The 22825-nt window shown below is 27.8% G+C and overlaps 6 protein-coding genes and 1 long non-coding RNA gene across 10 annotated transcripts; 4 read left to right on the forward strand and 3 right to left on the reverse strand.

The window, feature by feature from the left end:
• Positions 1-188: 188 nt before the first annotated feature.
• On the forward strand, positions 189-4588 carry alpha-Man-IIa (alpha-mannosidase 2). The gene is made up of 7 exons (XM_033335659.2): positions 189-853; positions 932-2286; positions 2351-2689; positions 2785-3093; positions 3168-3699; positions 3769-3921; positions 4001-4588. The coding sequence occupies exons 1-7, from the start codon at positions 725-727 to the stop codon at positions 4586-4588; spliced, it is 3405 nt and encodes a 1134-aa protein (XP_033191550.1). The 5' UTR covers positions 189-724.
• Naa40 (N-alpha-acetyltransferase 40) lies at positions 4377-6309 on the reverse strand. The gene is made up of 4 exons (XM_033335811.2): positions 6160-6309; positions 5585-5967; positions 5341-5499; positions 4377-4726 (listed from the first exon to the last, which is right to left on the reverse strand). Exons 1-4 carry the CDS (start codon positions 6163-6165, stop codon positions 4618-4620), a joined length of 657 nt encoding a protein of 218 aa, XP_033191702.1. The 5' UTR covers positions 6166-6309; the 3' UTR covers positions 4377-4617.
• A 118-nt stretch (positions 6310-6427) lies between these two features.
• Positions 6428-8497, forward strand: LOC117157592 (3'-5' ssDNA/RNA exonuclease TatD). Its single transcript, XM_033335763.2, has 2 exons — positions 6428-6823; positions 7095-8497. The coding sequence occupies exon 2, from the start codon at positions 7118-7120 to the stop codon at positions 8051-8053; it is 936 nt and encodes a 311-aa protein (XP_033191654.1). The 5' UTR covers positions 6428-6823; positions 7095-7117; the 3' UTR covers positions 8054-8497.
• A 45-nt stretch (positions 8498-8542) lies between these two features.
• On the forward strand, positions 8543-9455 carry LOC143303558 (uncharacterized). The gene is made up of 2 exons (XR_013059986.1): positions 8543-9085; positions 9171-9455. It is a non-coding gene; the product is annotated as an uncharacterized LOC143303558 (long non-coding RNA).
• On the reverse strand, positions 9444-12215 carry LOC117157591 (uncharacterized). Of its 3 annotated transcripts, none has more exons than XM_076624008.1 (6): positions 12102-12215; positions 11533-11659; positions 10711-11464; positions 9999-10639; positions 9814-9916; positions 9444-9741 (listed from the first exon to the last, which is right to left on the reverse strand). In XM_076624008.1, the coding sequence occupies exons 2-6, from the start codon at positions 11621-11623 to the stop codon at positions 9531-9533; spliced, it is 1800 nt and encodes a 599-aa protein (XP_076480123.1). In that variant the 5' UTR covers positions 11624-11659; positions 12102-12215; the 3' UTR covers positions 9444-9530. The 3 variants fall into 3 exon arrangements, with proteins under 3 accessions (XP_076480123.1, XP_033191638.1, XP_076480122.1); XM_033335747.2 differs by lacking the exon at positions 12102-12215 and adding an exon at positions 11763-12078; XM_076624007.1 differs by lacking the exon at positions 12102-12215 and having other exon boundaries at positions 11533-12078.
• A 28-nt stretch (positions 12216-12243) lies between these two features.
• Sptz (zinc finger FYVE-type containing 26 spastizin) lies at positions 12244-22779 on the forward strand. 2 transcript variants are annotated; one of them, XM_076624002.1, is made up of 14 exons: positions 12244-12386; positions 12484-12668; positions 12830-12995; positions 13087-13689; positions 13762-15102; positions 16425-16571; positions 16651-17478; positions 17554-18084; positions 18163-19359; positions 19438-19947; positions 20039-20403; positions 20485-22076; positions 22152-22405; positions 22481-22779. In XM_076624002.1, exons 2-14 carry the CDS (start codon positions 12502-12504, stop codon positions 22646-22648), a joined length of 7869 nt encoding a protein of 2622 aa, XP_076480117.1. In that variant the 5' UTR covers positions 12244-12386; positions 12484-12501; the 3' UTR covers positions 22649-22779. The 2 variants fall into 2 exon arrangements, with proteins under 2 accessions (XP_076480117.1, XP_033191521.1); XM_033335630.2 differs by having other exon boundaries at positions 12248-12668.
• Positions 15116-16418, reverse strand: LOC117157658 (uncharacterized). Its single transcript, XM_076624012.1, is given in 2 exon segments — positions 15116-15334; positions 15406-16418. Coding segments are annotated over 2 exon segments (1056 nt in total). The 5' UTR covers positions 16253-16418; the 3' UTR covers positions 15116-15125.
• Positions 22780-22825: the final 46 nt, after the last annotated feature.

The following is a 22825-nucleotide window of genomic DNA, read 5'->3' on the forward strand; positions in this document are numbered from 1 at the left end:
TATTCAATATGCTTATTAATATTATCGATAACAAATTCGATTTTTCATTTTGAATACTTTTCGTAATATCTCATTTATAATTAAATAATTACCTTTTTTTATGCTTTTCCTACAAAAGAATATAAGAAAGTTAAATCAGAAATGATTGATAAACGATAAGTGGTAAAAGTACATTTAAGTATGCTTTGAATATGAAAAACTGAAACCAAAAGAAATTTAAATACACATCTACTGCTTATAGCTTATTAGCATACGTATAATGTAAACATATATTATCCTATATGTACTACATGTACTCTTTATACTTTATCTTAGGCCTTAAACCGTATATGGTCTAACCTTTTTTCATATGTGTATACTTGACTACATACAAACATATGGCGACGGCGGTAGTTGCAAGAGGTCACATACAGACCATGCAGTGTAATCTTGAAGAAATGTAATATTAATAATTAATGTAATGTCGATGTGTTATTTTATGTGAATGAACAGAATTTTATATTTCTTCAATTTTTTCTTTTTAAGTAAAGATATCTAGTTTCTTAATGAAATAAAATAAATATGTAATTTTTGAAATAAACATACATATAAGGTTAAGATCCAGTTTTTATACTAAAGAAAGTTACATTTCTTTTCGAAACCAGAAAGATTTAATCTTTAAATGTTATTGATAGCTTAGTTCATCTAAGAACAACGGTATATTTAAATAAATAAATGTGTCAAAATGAGGACTAGGAAAACATTAGCAATCATCAGTGCAGGCTTAATTCTTGCCTGCTGTGTTATGATATATTTAATAATGGATTTAACACTTTTTCCACCTGGACAAGGGTCTAAACTTTCTGTTAATGATGTAAGTTATTCAATAAATATCTATAGATTATAATTTATATATAATAAACAAAAATAACTTATTGTTTTATATTCTTAGAATCAATGGCTACACTTTGAGAATAGATTAGCAAAGTTAGAAAAAGATTTCAATAAGCATCATGAAGTTATGAATGCTTTAAGGGAAGTGGCTGAAGCAAAACATTTTGTACCTATAGACCATTCTATAAATCGTCCTGATCAACCTATGTCATCTAGTTCTTCCCATTTAGGAAAAGTACTTAAATGCAATTTTAACATACAAAAAATTCCTGAAGTTGATATTCAAATGTTAGAGATATATAGGCAATTAGAGTTTGATAATGTGGATGGTGGAGTTTGGAAACAAGGATGGGATATCACATATGATGAGAAACAATGGCATCCAAATAGAAAGCTGAAAGTATTTGTTGTTCCACATTCTCATAATGATCCTGGTTGGCTTAGTACCTTTGAGAAATACTATGCATTTCAAACACAAAATATATTAAATAATATGGTAACAAAATTGGCAGAAGACAGAAGACGTAAATTTATTTGGGCAGAGATATCATTCTTTCAACTTTGGTGGGAAAGTCAGTCTAAGATAACTCATAATTTAGTTAAACGTTTGATTCATGATGGTCAATTAGAAATTGTATCAGGAGGTTGGGTTATGCCAGATGAATCTGTTTCTCATTGGACGTCTCAGCTTACACAACTTACAGAGGGTCATCAATGGTTAAAATATAATTTAGATTATATACCAAATTCAGGTTGGGCTATTGATCCATTTGGTCTTTCTCCAACTATGCCATATCTGTTGAAAAAGGCAGGATTGGAAAATGTATTGATACAAAGAGTTCATTATTCAGTTAAAAAAAGATTAGCTAAACGAAAACAATTAGAATTTCGTTGGAGACAATTATGGGATAATGATGGATCGACAGAAATCTTTACACATATAATGCCATTTTATAGTTATGATGTGCCACACACTTGTGGCCCAGATCCAAAAATATGTTGTCAATTTGACTTTTATAGACTGCAAAATTTTGGACTAAGTTGTCCATGGAAAATAGCTCCAAGAGCCATAACTAAATCAAATATTGCAGAAAGAGCTGCTCTCTTACTGGATCAGTACCGTAAAAAATCTCAGCTTTTCAAAACTGATGTGGTATTAGTACCATTAGGAGATGATTTTAGGTATACTCATTTTACTGAGTGGGATGCTCAGTTTAATAATTATCAAAAACTTTTTGATTATATGAATCAAAACTCACAAATGAACGTTCAAATTAAATTTGGAACGTTAAGCGACTACTTTGATGCGATCAGGGAAAAACACACTTTAAACGAATTTCCTACTTTATCTGGCGATTTCTTCACATATTCCGACAGAGATGATCATTATTGGAGCGGATATTATACATCAAGGTACACTCAAATTAAAATTAATCATAGTAAACTATCAACAACATGTTTATTAAATACATTTTAGGCCTTTTCACAAACGATTAGATCGTGTATTATTGAGTTTACTAAGGGCATCGGAAATATTAACTACTACAGCTTGGACTAAAGGTAATGACAATTTAGTGGAAGGTACTCTTGCACAACGTTTAAGTAAGGCAAGAATGTGGCATTCTTTGTTTCAACATCATGATGGTATTACTGGAACTGCCAGAGATGAAGTTGTTATAGATTATGCTAAGAAGATGATAATGGCCTTGAATAATTCTGCGCATGTATTACAACAATCAGTGGTTCATTTATTAAAAACTCCACAGGAATCTTCTGTTAATGTAGATGCTGTATATATTTCACTTGATGAATCTAGGTTTGAGAAAAATTTATGAATATTTTATGAAAAATAATAATTTTTAAAAATAAATAAAATAATAATTGTAAAAAACTCATGTTTTAATGCTTTAGATTGCGCCATACCAGTGTAGGAGACAAACATGTCCTAATATTAAGGGAGGAAAATCCTTTAAAAAAAGTTATTCTTTATAATTCTATTCCAAGACAAAGAACGAAAGTACAGACATTGGTCGTATCCACTCCGTTTGTTAAAGTTACTGATCGTATGGGTCAACCAGTACAATGTCAAATTTCTCCAATTTGGATTGGACCAGCTGCATTAACTGTTGCTAGATATGAGTTATCATTCTTGGTTACTGTACCTGGATTTGGTATTACAACATACGTAATTCACGCTTTGTCGAAATCATCGTTTCCACCGTACGTAATTTCATTTTTTAAATTATTAAATATTTATTTTTACAATTCAACTTTTTACTATTTATTATATGCAGGGAAGTGCATGTTGCGAACATAACTGTTTTTAATACAGATATAAACCTCCCAAAAATACCAGGTTTTAATCAAATTCAAGTAATACCAAATGCACAAGAATTTTCAATTACACAACGACCAGAATTATCTGCATCTTTTGGAAAGTCAGGTCTTCTGAAAGCTTTAAGAGTCACTAACATAACAGTACCTGTTCATTTAGAATTTGTTAAATATGGTACCAGAGGTTCTGGTAAAGATAAAAGTGGAGCTTATTTATTCTTACCTGATAAAGCAGAACCAGATTTAGTATATATGGACAATAAATGTATTATACACTTAATAACTGGACCCATTGTATCTAAAGTATTTGTAGAATTTGCACATGTACGTCATACTTGTATATTATACAACTCTCCTGGTACTGATGGACTTGGTTTACGTGTTCATAATGAAATTAACATATCAGAAACGCAAAATTATGAACTTGCTATGAGACTAAGTACAGATATAGCTTCAGGAGACCAATTCTATACAGATCTAAATGGCCTTAATGTAAGTAAAAATATCTAAAATATTCCATCATCACTAGTAAATATGTTTAAGAGAATGATTATTATTTAGATGATTAAGCGTCAAAGATTTCCAAAGCTTCCTACACAAGGAAACTATTACCCAATGGCGTCAAGTACATACATAGAAGATAAGAAGCTTCGACTAACAGTTGTAACAGCACAACCATTAGGTGTAAGTTCTATGGCACCTGGGCAAATTGAAGTATGTATCTAATATATCGTTCACTCGTGTAAGAATATATAATATATACACACTGTACATATATAATATTTTTATACAGATTATGCAGGATAGACGATTACTTCAAGATGATAATAGAGGACTTGGACAAGGTATAACTGATAACTTGTTAACAAATCATATATTCACGTTTGTTCTCGAAAAAAAGAAGTCTTTTTGTATATCTTCGACACCACCAACAAATCACCCATCAGGTGTACTCTCATTATATGGCCATTTAGCATCAGAAGAACTATTACACCCTATAATTGCCATGCATCCACATAATTCTTTACCTTTTAATTTAAATGCGTATTTCTCGCCACTTCGTTACGATTTTCCTGCGGATCTAAGCGTTGTTAACTTTCGAGTATTTCCTATCCCAGAAGGAGCTGGTAAAGGTATTGGAATGGTTTTACATCAAGCAGCTTTAGACATGTGTTGGAATGATAATTCTTATTTGCGTTATTTTAATGTTTCCGAATCCGTAGAAGTTGATTTAACAAAATTTCTTAATTATATAGATGATTGGGTTATTAGTAAAGCTCCGCTTACATTCCATAATGTAGGACCATCGTTGAAATCGCCTATTGTTAATTTATGTCCACACCAAATATTACCAATCTTATTTCACAAGACACAATCTTAAACGTAGAATTTAATGATCACTTAGACTCATTAAAAAGAATTAAGATTTCTGCTCATTGTTCCACTATCAACGGCCTTACTCAAAATGATATAATCCAATTGATCAGATGCTGGTGGACTGGTTTTATCCATCTTGTAGCTGTAACAATATCAGTTGGAAAAAATGATTTACAATTACAATTTAGTGGATACCGTTATTTTTATATGCTTTTAATTCCATATTGTTATGAAATTTTTCATGCATACAAGAACTATAACTTGTATAAGGCACATATATAAATCCTCTTTTACATAAGATACTTTTTCTTACTGTGATCTACTTTTTATCAAGAAAGATATTAATTATGATATTCAACAGAAAAAGATATAAAATATTTTTTGTAATTTTGTTCATTACCATAGATATTTAATTGATATTATTATTGATTATCATTATTATTATTATTATTATTATTCATATTGTTATAAATATGAATACAAAAATACAGAAACATATTCTTGCAGTTATACTGAAAAATAAAATGTGGGTTTTTATAAGATATTACATCTCCATGCTAGTCGTACTATTACTTTAGAAAATGTAATTTTATACATCTGTATGTATGTATGTACATTCTAAGTATTAAAAATTCTGTAATAAAGTTAAAGGTGTAAAAATCTATTTTCCTTATATTAATTTTCTGTTGTATAGTTATTAGTTTTTATATCCCAATAAAATTATATCTATATATTTATAAATTATATCTTACTTACCCAAGGGAATAGAAAAATTGCATCGCTGATGGGTTAAGTTTAAGTACAGTCAGAACTACTTTACGCATCTTGTTTTTTGATGCCATAGCTTCAAGAGCAGACATCATAAAATGGCCAAGTCCTTTTCGTCGTACTGTGGATTCCAACTGCATTTCATAACTGAAAAACAATTATAAAAAAAAAATTATAAAATAAAACTTGTCATCTTCTATAAATTATAAATGTATGTATAAGATCTACATACCAATACAGTACTTCTTCCCGATAATCTATATCAAAACGAAAATGAGAAAACCCAACAAATTTCTCATTGGAAGTTGCTACTAAATACCAAGCTGTTGGCTCTGTTAATTGTTTTTGTTTGGCGACTGAATCCCAACCCCAATCACTTTGTTCATACAGAGATTTCATATTACGTTCCATAATATCAAAAATCCAAAGAATACATTTAGGTTGTGCATCTATGGCTTTCATGCAAGAGAGTTCAATAGTTTGATTATCCTTTGTCATATATTTATGAAAGAAATTTAAGGGCTCTAAGGGATTTTTCACAGAGTTTGCTTTATCAACTAAGCTTTTAGCAATAGCTTCTTTTTCAGCCAGAAGTTGACGTCTTGTTTTCCTTTTCTGTAAAAAAAAATAACCTAATAAATAATTGTGTATAAATGTCGTATATAATGTTTTTAAGATAAAAACAAAATTGAAAGTAAAATAGATATTATATTGAGTATTATTATGATAGATTAATACTCCAATAATAAATTATTTTACTACTTTACATCGTTAAACAATAATAAAAATGTTTCATAAGATAGTTACCTTCATGATAATTATATTTCCCGCGTATATTGAGTAATATGATTTTAGGCTATATTCTTTCTTGTAACAATTATGATATGAAATTAACCAATTCAGTTTATATAAGGTGAAAGTATTGAAATTATTCTATAATTTCAATGTACTATATAAATAATATGTCATTTATATAAATAGTAAATCTTACGGGAATTTAACGGGAATTGATGTTTTTACTTTTTTATAAAAAGTTAAATATATTGTATTTAATAAGTATTATATATATAATAAAATGAATTATAGAACAGTCTCTTGGGAAGATCGACACATATAGTGCTTTGTTACAGTAACAGCTTGTACGATTCGACAGCACCAAAAGCCTATGTGTTTGATTAAATCAACTTATTGAAAGAATTGGTTGTGTGGTATAGCGTGCAAGACAACATTGTGTATCATTATATGATCAAGTGCCGTGCATGTGTAATGCTTTTGTATTAGTTCCAAAAAATATTTAGCAAGAAGAAAGCACTACGAATTTATTGATAAAATATCTTTATATGTATACATATATATAGTTATATATCTCAAATGATCATATACATCATTTATAAAAATACGGATTTTGACATCTCAGATTAATTGAAAGCAGTTTTATCTGGTTGGCAACAAATGCATATTGTATCTTGTTGTTAGTATCTAAAAAAATATCTATATTATAATATTTAGTATAAATTCATGATTATATATTTCATTTATTTCTCAAATTACTATGGTTAAGTAATTTAATCATCTATCATATATACATTGTTTTCTTTGTATCATTATTTCAATAATAACTAAATGTAATAAAATTTGATAAATATTGTCACTTTTTTTAATTCTTTATGTTTATACTGATATATTTTTCACAATGAACAATATATATTTCCAATAATTATTATTATTATTTTTTATTTCAGATATTGCAGTTGAATATTGAGGAATGGCTGAAAATACTACTGCATCAAATGCAGAGGAAAAAGCTATTTCCTCAGCTATGACACAATGTTATGAGAATTATATCATAGTTGATGTTGGTGCCAATCTTACTAATAAAAAATATAGCAGAGATTTAGATAGCGTAATTCAAAGAGCAAAGGATGCAGGGGTACAAAAGATTATGGTAACAGGTGCAAGTATTCGTTCTAGTAAAGAGGCACTAAGATTAACTAGGATATATCCTGGTACTCTTTATTCTACTGCTGGTGTGCACCCTCATGATGCAAAATCATGGGAAAATCCTGATACTTTGCAAGAACTTGAAAGCATAGCTAATAATCCCGAATGTGTAGCAGTAGGAGAATGTGGCTTAGATTATAGTCGTGATTTTTCTGATCCTGAAACACAACGTGCTGTATTTCATAAACAAGTAGAACTTGCATGTCAATTAACTAAGCCACTTGTAATACATGAAAGAGGTGCTCAGACAGATGTTCTAGAAGTTCTGAATCACTATAAAAATTGTTTACCACCAGTTTTAATCCATTCATTTATCGGAACTGCAAAGGAAGCACAAATTTATTTAGACCATGGTTTTTATCTAGGAATTACAGGATATTTATGCAAAGACAAATCTGATAGTGGAATAAGACAACTGTTGGAAAAAAGACTTGCACCTCTAGACAGAATATTAGTAGAAACGGATGCTCCATTCATGTATCCTAATACTAGAGCCAGCAAATTACCTATACATGTTAAAGATGCTCTAACTGAACGATCCATGACATTTCTTCATCGTTACTGTACTTTTCAACGTAATGAACCATGTGCCTTACCAGCAATAGTAGAAATGGTAGCAGCATTTATGCAAATTGCTCCAGAAGAGGTTGCCTTAGCTACTGCTTTCAATGCTTTGAAATTATTTGGTCTAAATCAGTGATATTAATAATTGTTTTTTATTCAGAAAATGGTGCTACTGGGTGCTATTTTACATTTTAATTATTCTGTTATCAATATATTGTCTATGTTTAAAAGCATTACTTGTGTGTTTATCAAAATATGTCTTTCATAATAACAATACCAACTTACATTTATATAACTTATTAACAATTATAGGAGAGAAACATGTCATGAAATACATTATTTATACATTAATAACTATTATCTTCGATATATATGTTACTTATATTTACATTATTCCTATGCAAAAATATTCATCTATACAAAAGTTCATCAATACATTAAAATTAGTAGTATATAAATTATTTGATTTATAATGCAAATTTTGTAGAAATATATTATGAAATATATGATTCTGAAATTATACATTTTAATTGTTGATGTTATAAATATTTTCATATAAATAAATTGTTACATAAATGAAGAGTTCATTGTAAATATTTCTTTAAACTTTTGGAAAGTCCTAGTTTTAATAATATTAACATCTTTGAATAGGTCATTTGAATATTTCCACTTTTATTGATGATAGAAAAAAATATGTCACATCAAACTTGTATGGTGTTGAGAGACACATAATTTGATGTAAATAGTTCTTTGATAGGTAGACCCATAAAGGTCATATGAAGGTCAAATTCGTTTTTTTTAGTGGAACTATATGCTTTTTTATGTGCCATCTAACAGAGTGTTTTAAGACGCGCACTATAATTTGAGGTCATTAAAGATCAATTACAAGAGAAAATAATTTATTTCATGTAATGGTGATTTTTTACTGTACCAGTACACTGCTAGTTTAAATGTTAAAAATAGTGATCTTGACCATCGATGCTCATGTTAATACATTTTTTTTCTGGTTATTGATATTTGCTGCTTTTACTGCTGTACATTTGCTGCTTTAAGTTTCCCCATAAATAAAAATTCACGATTAATCCGGCCGTGATTGATTTCTCGCAACGCTTTAGACGCATCAATAGTCAAGGTCACCACTTTAAGTATCTAAAGTAACAGTGTACAGGTATATTAATAAATTACCATTATATAAAGTAAATTATTCAACCGTTCTCATAAAGTAAATTATTGTCTCATGCAATTGATTTTAGATGACTGTGATTTTGTCTGGTCATTGTATGCATCTTAAAACACTCTACTGGATGGCACGTAAAAAAGACATTATTCCATTCAAAAAAACTACTTATCAAAGATCTACCATGCAAGTTTGGTCAGACATACTTTTTTCTATCATCAATAACGGCCGAGATATTCAAGCAGCCTGTTTTAAGTGCCTCACCCTGTGTATTAAAATATGTTAAATATATTATTAAAACAAATATATTTATCTTAATCTTATAACAAAAATACCATAATACATGGAGTATGAAAAATGATTTTGTTTCTTATTTTTACAATTTTTTATATTTATTAAATTATATTTATTTTTATAAACAATTTATGAACTACTATCATTTTGAATTGTACTGTTTCAATTGTATGGCTTTCTGAAGATGTAACACTTTTTCTTTATCAGAGAACTTCTCCCAGAGGTATGGATTTATAACAAAGGAGTGGAAACCTGGTAATGTTTCTATTATTTTTAATTGTATCTTCACTGTAGATAATAAATTTCCTTTATTAATAGAATATGCCTCTATTGGGAAAGCGAAAAAGAGAATTCTGTAAATCAAAATAAACATTATTTTTGGATTAATGGAATAATTATTAAACTACTTCAAAATTATTTCTTACTTGCTACATTCTGTTAGCGATGCTAGTTCTTCAACAAATGTAATATTATCATAATTATTAGTATTTATAAAAGAGCCATCCGGTTGTATGACAACGACGTAATCTAAAATAATAAAAATCAAAGATTTGAAGCTGCAAATCGTTGCTGTTAATGTTTGGTTATGATTATTCACAAATATGTTTACCAACAAATTCGCCGAATTTTGTTCTTAAACCACTTTTTATGTATTCAGTACCTCCAACAGCTTCTTTTAGACTATCTATTAAATAAGGTATTTCACTACTGTCATGTTCAATTTTAATTTCATTTAATTTGCTTTCATCTGGCACAAACCCATTATATTCAGGATAAAGCTGTTTTACACACCAATATAATTTTAACACAGATAATGTAATATCTTTTACAGAAAGAAATGAATTTTTTTCACAGAAAGAATTATATAATATGAAAGACTTTTCTATTAATTCCGGACAATAAAAATTTAGTGAAAGTAAATGGAAAGCAGTAGACACTGTGTTAGATACTGAACAATCTATAGTGATAATAAGATTCTGCAATTTTCTGCCTATAGTTTCCCAATTATGTGGTATATAATCAGCAATAATATAGCCTTTGATAAATGTATGTATATCGATAGAATATCTTTCTAAAATATTTGGATTTTTAAGACATTTTTCCACTAAACAATTTAACAAAGGAATATTACAAAAGCGTATGTCATTTAAATGCTGTAAGATGATTAATTTTTGTTGGAAAGTAGTATTGCTAATTAACACAGTAGAACATAATTTATCTATTAATGCTTCGTTATAGAACTTCTTTTCTCTAGAAAAAAAAAATTACAAATAATATAAATATTTGTATGATATAAGTAATTTTAATTATATAACACTTACGAATTTAGAACTTTTTTAGAAATGCAATGAAGTAAATGCTCGATTTCATTGAAATTTAATCTATTACAATTAATCAATATCATACGTTGTACATAAGGCAGAAGTCGTGTAGAAGGTAGACACAACTTTGGTAAACTATATATTGCATTAAAAACTGGCATTACATTGTCTAAATTTATTCTGTTTTTATTTTTCTGTAAAACTCGGAGAATATGCCTTTTTACAGTTAAATTATTTATCATAGAACAGAAGTTAAGGGCTTGAAACAAATTAGTACTATCTGAATTAAGTTCAATTTGAGCTTGCTGTTTAAAAGCATAAGGTAATGCACGAAGTAAAGATTCAGACAGAAATGATTTTTCCATATCGTATAACATACTATATAGAATCATTATCTGTCCAACTGTGAAATCATTCAAGTAAACACGTATCATTTGAAGCAATGTTTGAATTAATACACTGTTAGCCGGAACATTAAAAAATAGTAAACATTGTAAAATGTTTATAGTATCATATCTGCTTAAAGATCTAACATCTTTGAGTATCACTTTACAAATATTTCCAAATCCTTTGGAATTTGTGAAGTCCGTCTGATCTAATTTTATATTTCTATTGAACTTTTGATATAAAATATTTATAGTTTTAACAGCAGTTTTTGCATCCATGTTTTTAATATTTTCTTCAATATATTTCATAGTGTTTTCATTGTCCAAAATCTCATTATTTGTTATTAAATTTTTAACAATTGAAACATCTATAAAAAATATAATATGTATACATGATATATAAAGATTGTAAAAAGAGGGCTAGAAACTTCATTACCGTAGCTTGATATTGTACTAAAATTTGATAAAGTAGTCCATTTATGGATTATCATTGAATCTTTCACTAATGTTCTACTAATCTTATTCATTGTATATACTCTTTTTATTTATTACAAGAAAATCACCTAAAAATATTAACCATTAATTTAAAGTACCGTAGAAACATACAAGTGTAGCATAAATCATATAATCTGAAGCACGATCATATAAACATGTCGCGACACTTGCCAGGAAAATTTTCTCGGAGATTGAGTTGTGTCTAGTCCACGATCATATGAAAAAATCTCAACATTCATTAAGGAAAATCGTTTAAAAATCAAGTTGTGTCTAGTTATGAAAAATCAACATGAAAGGTCAACATTCTTCAAAGGTTCGCATTCTTGCGAGACGGACAGTATCTGTAATTGTATGTTATTTGTCTAAGCATTCTAGCATGTCATGCATGCGTAAAATGAGAACCTCCTTGTCTTATATGTTGATTTTTCACGATTCAATTTTTGAACGGTTTTCGCTAGCAAGTGTTGATGCTTGTTTATATGATCATGATTCAGCCTCGTACAAACTAACTTTCGGTGAAATTCAGTCCAATGCTCATCTGTGCGGATCACAGTCATATAATGTTTATTTAATATAAATTATATAATATAATGTCATATAATGTTTATTTATATGATTGGTGCGGACCAATCAGATGATGAATAGGAGCAATATGGCGTCAAAGTAACATGTAAAATGCCTTAAAAATGCTCAGTTTGACAACTTAATCATAACCTTTGGATTATTGGAGTCCCCGCTGTAAAACTTGTTTTTTGGGATTCTGTACATCAAAAATTATAAGCTTGCGAAAGAAAAGTCAGTAATTTTTGAACCTCTAAAGTAAAGTTTAATGGTATTGTCAATATGTGACGTATAACTGAAATACTTTGTGCACTGTGGTTATTTTTTATAGTAAGTAAATTTTAAAAACATGTCAAGAGAAACAAGGACAATGGAGATAAATAAATACATTTTATCAAAATTATGGTATACGTCTCTTATTATTTACCGGAGAAATAATAACAAATCCTTTTTTTCACAATGTAACAATGATATTGAAGATTTTGTCGAGTCAAAAACTCTGATTACAAATTTAATGTAAGTATATATAATGAAATTTTATATATTAAAAATGTTTTATTTATCATATACAATATATGTATATACGTAAAACTAAATATTTTACTACTACTACTACTAAAATATTTTTTTAAACCATTTAAAATAAATAATAACTTTTGTATTATATACTTTTACAGTCATTCTCAGAATGAAAATCAATATCAATGGATAAGTTATATATTATTGCATAAATTTCTCAACAATATAGCTTTAGATACTAAATATGTAGAAAAACCACAAAGTTATGTTCAAATGATATATGCTTTGCAATTGTACAAAAATTTGACAATATATTTACAACAGGTATTTTAAAATTGAATTAATTTATACAAATTCATTTATATATTTTATTTCAATTATATTCATAATTTATTTTATATTATACATTTTACAGGAATTACTAGCATTCTATAAAAATAGTTTAGAACAAAGAAGTTCAGAAGATTTTGAGAAAATACAGAATGGATATTTTATACTTTTGAAAAAAAATGTTTGTGATAATCCATTTATTACATGTTGGATTCTTAACGAATTATTGTTAATTTATCCTAAGTCATCAGTTAATATTATTTATAATCTACAAAATTTTTATTTTTTGCTGATAAAAGAATTGATGGAATTTGAATTATCTAAACAGAAATCAGACAATGACAATTATTTTGGATGTATATTATGTATTATTTCAAAAATGAATATTGTTGAATTTAATGATCCTACATTGTCAAAATGGCTTTTTCCTATGATGTTGAAAACTAAAAATATTCAAGATATTGAATTTGCATTGTATTCAAGAACAGATCATCACTTTTTAAAAAAATGGTGTACTTTTCTTAGTGAATTTTATATACATTCCAAACCTAATAACAATTTGAATCATGTATTGAAAATTCAGAAAATATTATTTCATTTTCCTTCTGCTTCTGTCCCTATTCTAAATAAGAATAATCTTATAGAAAGAATAAGTAATAATAAATTACATTGGATCATAGACATTTTGGTAAGTAACAGGATATAAATTACTATATAAAAGATTATAAAATATTTGTATGTAATATTAATATTTTTTTAGGACATGTGTTATATTTTAATGATAAATGGACGATATAATGATGTTTCATTAATACTATCCTGTACATTATTAAAAGCATTTTGGCCAGTTTTGTTATTTAAAGTTTTGCATGAGTATTCGCAAGAAGAAATATTTTTAAATAATGCTAAGAAAGATTATGATTTCATATGTAATTCAATTGAATTTTTAATACCTAAATGTAATTTTGATGTATTATGTGATCCCACATTGAATGAATTACAAAATGTACTGTGGAAAAATGTAAAAATTTTGAAATATATCCTAAACTGCAGAAGAGAAGATGTTAAAACAAATAACATATATCATGATGAGATAACAGAGACAACTGACTTTCAGCAAAAGCTTTCTATACAGCAGATATTCAATCTTTTACAACATTTTGATAGTCTTTTAGTATTAAAAATGACAACAGATATATATGAACAAAACTATGAAAAAGTAAAAAATTTATTAAAAGATGTTTGCGAATCTGAAAATGTTTTCATAGCATATTGTAGTATTTTAAGTGCTTTGAAAGGTGTCTTATTGTGTAATAGTTATGAAGCAAAGCAATCTATTATATCAAAGTACTTTTTTGATATGGATCATTATATAAAAATCTTATTTCCGCTTAATCTACGAATACAAGTAATAGAAAATATATTTTGTTTACTTTTTTTGCGATATGAAGACTTTGGTCATACACAAAAAAATTATGACAAAAGCTATATAAATAAATCCCATGAGCAATTAAAATTCGAAAGTAAGTGGATGAAACAACATCTAGGAGGTTTTATTTGTAACAAATATGCTGTGAGAGATATATTATTCCACTTAGAGAATATTATCTCGATAACAGAAACTGCATGCACAGAAGAATCTATAGAAGAAAAAGAACAAATTCAAAACAATATTGCTTCTATCAATGCAGCAATAACAAATGCTAAATGGAGATTTGAACTTTATACAACTTCGGAATTTACTAAAAATATTAATATGAAATATGAAAATAGAAGTTACTTATCTAAATTTAAACCTAAATCTCTATTAGGTGGAAAGTTACCTTCCGATTGTTCCAAAGAAAAGATATTTTTTTATCAAGAAGGTAATATTTCAGATGAAACAGAGACAAGATCTAGTAATAGTTCTGAATCAGAACTAGTACATAATACTAAATGGCGAAAACGTTCTAATAGTTTAGTATTAACAACAGATGATATAACAACTAAAGACATCATCCATAAACCATTATTTGTGAACTTTATGCTAGCAACAAAAGAAAGCTTAATTATTAGATGTTTATGGAAAAATGATTATGCAAAAGCACAAGATATTATAGAGGTAACTTTATTAATATAATTTATTTATATGTTTTTTATTGCAGTTTCTAATTTTTTATACGTGTCTTCTTCAAACTCAGTAGGCTTGTATTTAGTTGGTCCTTTTTCTTCTTCTTCTTTTCTTTCAATTTGTCTGAATATACCAGGAGGATTACTTGCATAATATTGCTTTGCAAATAATATTCTTTTTTTTGGAAAACAAAATTTAAAATGGAAACACCAGCAGCACCATCCTATAGAACAATGCACTGGCATGTATTTAAAGCTATTCTTATTTTATGAAATCTTTAATAATGTAATTTACCTCTATGGCACCAACAAGGAACTGCAACACATACATAAATCAAAAACCAAACTTTAATAGTTAGACCTATTTTGCGTAATGTTCTTTTAACAACACATTTATCTTTTTGTTGTTCATAATTGTACATTAAACAATTTAGTGGTTTAATATGAAATATTCCAGTTAGGTTTGTACAATTTTTAAAATCAACTAATTTTTGCAATATTTCTTTAGGATGTTCTTCTAGTTTTCCCTCATCAGTAAAGTTCAAAGTTTTGTTAGAATTTATATATTTCTCAATTTGTCCTTCATATTCTTTTTTGAACTGATCATAGTCATAGGCTTCTTCTCCTGGTTCTGTACTATCAGCATATCTAGGATCTTCAAATATGTTTGCAGAAATTGATCTTTTATTCTTATTGATATTAGCAGCAACATTAGTTATCTTTGAAAAAGAAGAATTATTTTGCAAATTTTGAATTCCTGTCTTTTATAATCTGAAAGTAAATATTAATAAAGCTACATTCTTATCATTATCTAATGATAAACTGGTAGTAATCACTTTATCAAGATTTTCCTTAAAACCAGCAATAAATGGTGCATCATCTTCCCCTATATTAGAGTTCTCCCATATTTTTGATTTTAAATGGAAATACATATTTGTATGCTGTATTTTATTTATGGTTTCATGTTTATTGTAACTGTCTACATATGAATGTAGTGGTCTGTATCTATTTTCATCTTCTATATAAAAGTTTAAATTTCTTAATTCTTTAGGCTGTATCATTTCATTTTCACTTTGTTCATCATAATCTTTATTATCAGAGGCAATCTCGAATACTTTTTTATCTCGTAAATTGATCTGCATAGAGAAAGATTAGTAAAAAAGATTGTAATAATAGCAATTAATAAAATATTAATACTCAACTTTATGCAATGGTAATGATAAAACAGAAACATTCAGTAACAACCATGTAGAAAATACGTTTTGAAATAACATATTTAATTAATATCTATATTAATGTGTTCTGATTTTTAAGACATGCAATATGAAGAATACCCAGCTAACTGGGGAAGTGCAGTTTTCCAAAGCATTACGTACACTTAGGGAAAATGTATGTAAACAAGCAAATACATTGAAAAATAATGGTCAATCTCCAGAGAACTCACAATTTTCTACACTAGAGGTACACAGTAACAATTAATTAATATAATCTATAAGAATAATAATTAATAGTAATTAATCTTACAATAATATTTTTGTAGAATATAAGGCTAGTTACACAAGAGGGTATAAAATCCTCTAGACAAACTAGTCAATTTGAAACGTTTTTGATATCTCAAGAAATGAATTTGCGATTATTATCTATGGAAATTCTCACCAATAATGAAATATTAGCAATATGTGCGTTAGATTTGGCTTTAACAATGAGTCAAACTTACCCAATTTCACAGAATCTTTGTGAAATTGCAGTGAAATACTTAAAATTGTGTAAAACATTTGATAATACTGAATATGTATACTTCTTTCATAAATTTTGTCAATTGTTATATGAAAAGAAAGATGTGGTTTCTGTAGAAGATATACTCTGTGATGCAAGAATTGCATTATGCATAAAGGAATGTAAAGAAAAGGAAAACTTTTGGACTGATATTATGATTAATCATCATGAATTTAAAGAATCACAGACTGATAAAGATACAATTAATCAAATATTAAAAGATAGTAATTATTTGCCTGGTTTAAAAATACTTAGCAAAATAGTAACAGTTGCTTGCGGATCTCGGAAATATATGCAAAATATGTGCTCTCACTTACAACTTTTACATTCAATTATTCCAACTGAACATACAGTATCTACAGTTTCTGATTTATTAAAAATTCCTTTACATTATTATTTTGGTTACCAAATATTTGAACTTAAAATTGAGCCACAAAAACTTGAAGCAATTGCTCATGATTTACAAGTTAATTTGTCGTATAGTATCCTTACAAATACTTGCCCTAAACTTTCTTATCGAGAAGATACAAGTTATACTATTATTAGTAAGGAAAATGGATGTATTGTTTTGAACAAAGCTTCATCTAAGTCGGTGTGTATAAAAAATTTTTAGAGAATTGTATAACAAAATTAAATAACCAAATAATAATAATATCTTAATTTATAGGATTTAAATTACAAGCTTCAAAGACCAAATCAATGCGTTTCAGAGATATTAACAGAAATGTTGCAAATTTTGCATAATTTAAACGTGAATCAATTCCGTTTGGATCCTGATGTTTGTAAAACTATTTTAAACTATTCTGAAATTCAAACTGTATTAAAGAAAACATCTCGTCTTGCAAGTTTAGATTTGAGTGAATTATCTGTGGGTAATGAAACATTAGCATTTCTTTTGAATACATGGAATCTGATGTTTCTACATACTGTTTTAACTATTTGGGGAAATCGTCCTCCTTTTAACAACTTACAGCATGCAATTTCATCAATGTCAGTTGGTTATTTAATTGGTGATTTGGGTTTAGTAACAATTGCTGCACTTAGATCAAAATTATTAAATAACATAATGTTAGAAAATACATTTTTTATACAAGTTGAAGAACTTAATGAACCAGCTTGGCAAGATTTGGACATTACCCATGATCCAAGAGTAATTTTTGTAATGGCTAATGAATTTTTAGGGTCACCTCGTATACAAGTAAGCTATTTTTTCTGTATGACTTATTAAAAATACTTATATGTTTATACAGTTTTTTATTGATATTTATATTTTTAGGTCTATAACTCAGACTCATTGGATGAAGATTTAACTAACGCTTTTCATGAATATCTAAATTATTACTCATGTGAGAAGTCTACTCAAAGTATAGAAAAACAAAAGATAATGTTACTTCCAAAAATTGTAGAACAATATCAAACCTTCATTTCTCAGAATTTTAAAAATGATTTACAGATAAGTAATAACAGTAACAAATTATTTTCAATAAATGATTATTTTAAATCTTTTAATGAAGATATAGTTATACAGTATATGCCACTTTCCTATTCATACAATGTAATATTGAAATATTCAAATTATTCCAATTCATATAATCATAAACAAATTAATCAGTATAATACTACCTGGAAAAATCATAATATAAGACCAAGTTTATTACAATACTTAGAAGGCCAATATTGGATCGTTTCGTATCTTTTACAAAGGATAAATAATGAAAATCCTACTATTTTAAGAAACAGTTGTGATAACTTGAAACGCACCGCATGTCTTGAAAATCTTTTAACGTCATATTGGACGAAGGAATTGAAACTATTATTTGAAAATAATCAAACTCTTGCAGCCATATCCGAGACGATATCAATACAAAAATTGTGGTCTCATTTTGAACTTATGTTAAAGGAAGATGAATTGGATGCTTGTTTGAGACTTATAAATGCTTTGCCAACTCATATTGCTTTAAGCAGCGAATTGCAATGTTTCCGAGATAAAATTCTCAGTCACATAATTTCGAAAAAAAAAGATACATTCAACACGGTGATATTGCAATATTTATATCAAATTAAAGATATATATATATTAAGCCAGACAGTATTGTATAATGTTAACAAATGGCATATAAATATTTGTGAGAATGCATTACTTCATACAGTATATCATGTAGATAACTACAAATTACCTATACATTGTAAGTTACAATTGAATGAAATCTTGCACAGAGTGCTAATTTTTCATAAAATGCTTCCATATTGTATAATTAAATCCAACGAAATTTCGTATAATATTGTTTATTGTACAGAAAAAGTTGACCCATTACAAATTATCAAATCACTAATCAATGCAGATAAATTTGAATTGTGTTTGGAATGGATGGAATGTCAAGCATTTTCTTTAGAAATACATCCTTCTATAACGCAAGATTTTTTAATTGGTTTTTTAAAAAATGAATCTCAAAATTTTAAACAAACTTTAAAGGTATATTAACAGATACTCTAAAATTAATATTATAAATAATAATTTTCAGCTTTTAATAAAGTATATTGTTCTTTCTAGTTTTTTCAGGCATTACCTTTGGATCAGTCAATTAAACTTTGCAAGATTGTCTTAAAAAAATTAGAGTCTATTGACTCATTAAGATTTATTTGCAATTATTTATTACAGTATTGTAAAGCAACAGAAACTATAAAATATAGACGAACTCTACTAGGAATTGACATTTTAAGTATGTTAAATGTTCAAGAGAGACCATTATATATTCATCTTATCAAGGAACCGTTATTAATGTTAGAACAATTGCTGATGAATTGTAAATTTGAAAGTATTCAAAGGATATTAAGTAGAATTCAAAACAAATTAAATCAAACGGATATCCCAAGAAGTAGCTTTGACAAAATTATAAGATTCTATGCTCAAAAGTCATTAGATTGCCGTGTATCTCTACAATGTGATTCTATTGAAAACAAACCAAAAAATGTACAACATTCTGCTTCAGAAATAGAAAACATTGAGTTTGTTATGCCTATAGTTGTTCCTACCAAAGAAGAATGGATACCTAATGATAAGGTATTTAAAATCACATGCATTTCTTTTTTAACATTACTATCTTATTAGTTTGTAACATTTGAGATTGTTCTAAATGTTTTTTGTTTAATAGGCTGGGAAATGTAGTTGCTGCAAAAGTGTTATATTTTCAATGTTTAATAGACGACATCATTGTCGTAGATGTGGCCGGGTTATTTGTGCAACATGTTCCCAACATCGCATGCAAGTATCTGGTTATCCACCCTCTGTACTTGTTCGCGTATGCACCGACTGTAAACGACAGACCGCATTACAAATGCACACTTTTCAAGGAACAGAGTCCACTCCAAGTAGTGAAATATTTGATTATTGGCGATTAACAAGAGACCAGAAACACAATGATACTATCAGGGAAGAATTTTCATTTGAATATGCCCCAAACATTTCTTTATGTTTAGCTATTCTGAATTTGCATTCCGAACATCAAACATATGCTAGGTAATAGTAACTTTTAAATATTATTTCATTTATTTCATAAGGCTTTCATGTAAGGATATGTAACAAAATGGATATTTATAGTTTTCTATTAGATTGTTGTGACGAAATGAAACGTCTTCTACGACCTGTTAATGGTGGTAGAGTAAATCCTGAAGTTGATCACACAGTTATTATTAAAATGATACGTTCCTTGTTAGTAGCTGCAAAAGTTAAATGTGCCAAGCTTGGTCTTAATACGGGACTAGCTCATTGTGATCGTTTTCTATCGCAAGTGGATCTTATTGCAAGTCTTATTCAATTTGATTGTTTACATTTAATACCATCTGATAGTTTACATGATCACACCCTAAGAAAGTTGAGAGATCTTTTAATTAAAAAAGAACAATGGACTCTTGCTTTAGATGTAAGCACTAAAGCAGGTTTAGAATGTTTAGATACACAAGGAGTTTGGGCAACTTGGGGTAAAGCATGTTTAAAAATGGGATATTTTAATCAAGCACGAGACAAATTTTTCCACTGTCTTGATAAAGTACAGCCTGAGAATTTTGATGATTGGGTAATTCTGTCATATCCAGAAGAATCAGAAATTTTGAGCAAAAATGGAACTCAGAAGCTAATAAATGAAACTAATAAAAACAAAGAAATTAAAGTGGATGAATTAAGCACAAAGAAGATAGAATTTTCAAAAAATCGTCCATTAAAAGATCCGCCATTACTTATAGAAATCCTACAAATATTGGATAATTTAAGCATATACAAGCAATATGTACAGCATCCTCATCAATACAAGTTCAATACCTCGCAAGAAATGTTAAATAATTTTGGAAGCTTTAAAATCGCTAATCAAAGACAGCTTGATATTAAAAACACATCTGTAACGGTACAAAATATTTGTTATCATGAAAGCATTTATTATTTATTAACTTATGGAAGTTATAACTCAATTTTAGAGTTCTTTTTAAAACACGAGAAATATGATAAATGTCTTATTTTTACTTTAGAAAACAATTTGGAACCCGATTTATTTTTCAATGCAATTTACTTATATTGTTTAAGAAATGGAAGTATTGACAAACTTCATGAAGCAATGATGAACAAGGATTCAAATTTATTAATTTGGAAGAAATATTTAATATATATTTGTCATAGTTTAGAAAAAAGACAATACTTGAATATTTTATATCATTTGCAACTTTTTATGAAAGATTTTATACGTGCTGCAATGACTTGTATCCGCTTTTATCTTAACGATGTAAGCGACTATTCAGATTTAAATGCTAAAATTAATTTCTTATTCGACGCCCAAAAACATTTGGAATCTGAGTTGCAAATTGAAATTTTAAGTCGTAAAAGAAAACGAAGTACGAGCTCCATGTATAGCAATCAAGGAATTCTGACAATGGAAATGGAACCATCAGAGATAGATAAACATATAAATTCAATTTCCAGACAAATGGAAATTACAAAGTTTCTAGCAAATTGTGAAAAAGAGGGAAGAGCTCCTATTCACTTTTTAAGCATGTTCCCAAAAAAGGACTCTAATAATTCTTCTAATCTGGAAATACCAACATTATTTGGTGATCAACAACAAAAGATTGACTTGGCTGTTTTAGCCATTCTTTGTGGACGAAATATTGAAGAAGGATTTGGCATAGCATTTAGAATAATCCAAGGTCTCTTTTTGATTTATATATAGCCTAAATACTTTGCAACTTTACCTTTTTATCTAAGTGATGTTATTATTTTAGATTACAATTTACCACAGCAAAAAGTGTATTCTCTAACTGGACACATTTTGGGAATGAAGAACAATATTTCCGCAATAGAACAATTAATTAAATGTTGTCATACGTCTGGGATTGCAAATTCATATATTATATCAGATTATGTACTGACTCACTGTGTGAAGTTGTTATTAACTCATCAACATGATGAAACTAACTCACTTTTAAAAAATGATATTTATAATCTTATTAAATTAATAACTGACATAGAACTTAAAGTAAGACCAAAAATTGCATGCACAAATGGATTTCCGATCTTTTGCAACAAAGTTTATTCATCCTTCTGTTTTCAGATAAATGCATATATCGAATGCAAACAATTAAAAGCAGCATACCTATTAGCTGTGAAACATTCAAGAGCACAAGATATAAGAAAAATTTTGAAGGAATCAGATAGGCTTGGTCGAAATGCTATTAAAGCAATATGTATAAAATGGCTTCAGCAAGAACCAAAATTATAATTTTAGGGTAATTTATAAGAGCGAGTAAACGTGCAATATTTCTCTATTTCGCTTTTTTATTAAAATAAGATATTTTATGTATCTTTCTTATTAAATATTTAAAAAATAAATCTTTTATAAATCCTTTTAAATGATTATTTCTAAGTATTAAATACAAAAATTGAGATTCTGAGCACT

This window comes from Bombus vancouverensis, chromosome 14 (assembly GCF_051014615.1).
Source record: "Bombus vancouverensis nearcticus chromosome 14, iyBomVanc1_principal, whole genome shotgun sequence".
Taxonomy (NCBI): Eukaryota; Metazoa; Arthropoda; class Insecta; order Hymenoptera; family Apidae; genus Bombus; species Bombus vancouverensis.

Coding starts and splice junctions, on each gene's coding strand:
- alpha-Man-IIa (XM_033335659.2), top strand. CDS start 725: ATGAGGACTAGGAAAACATTAGCAATCATCAGTGCAGGCTTAATTCTT. Junction 2,690..2,784: donor ATTTCACTTGATGAATCTAG/GTTTGAGAAAAA, acceptor TTAATGCTTTAG/ATTGCGCCATACCAGTGTAG. Junction 3,094..3,167: donor TCGAAATCATCGTTTCCACC/GTACGTAATTTC, acceptor TATTATATGCAG/GGAAGTGCATGTTGCGAACA.
- Naa40 (XM_033335811.2), bottom strand. Junction 5,500..5,584: donor CGGGAAGAAGTACTGTATTG/GTATGTAGATCT, acceptor ATTGTTTTTCAG/TTATGAAATGCAGTTGGAAT. Junction 4,727..5,340: donor CAATTTTTCTATTCCCTTGG/GTAAGTAAGATA, acceptor ATATTGTTACAG/CTACAAGATGGATAAAACCA.
- LOC117157592 (XM_033335763.2), top strand. CDS start 7,118: ATGGCTGAAAATACTACTGCATCAAATGCAGAGGAAAAAGCTATTTCC.
- LOC117157591 (XM_076624008.1), bottom strand. CDS start 11,623: ATGAATAAGATTAGTAGAACATTAGTGAAAGATTCAATGATAATCCAT. Junction 11,465..11,532: donor TAGTACAATATCAAGCTACG/GTAATGAAGTTT, acceptor TATTTTTTATAG/ATGTTTCAATTGTTAAAAAT. Junction 10,640..10,710: donor TCTAAAAAAGTTCTAAATTC/GTAAGTGTTATA, acceptor TTTTTTTTCTAG/AGAAAAGAAGTTCTATAACG.
- Sptz (XM_076624002.1), top strand. CDS start 12,502: ATGTCAAGAGAAACAAGGACAATGGAGATAAATAAATACATTTTATCA. Junction 18,085..18,162: donor TAGGGTCACCTCGTATACAA/GTAAGCTATTTT, acceptor TTATATTTTTAG/GTCTATAACTCAGACTCATT. Junction 22,406..22,480: donor TAACTGACATAGAACTTAAA/GTAAGACCAAAA, acceptor TTCTGTTTTCAG/ATAAATGCATATATCGAATG.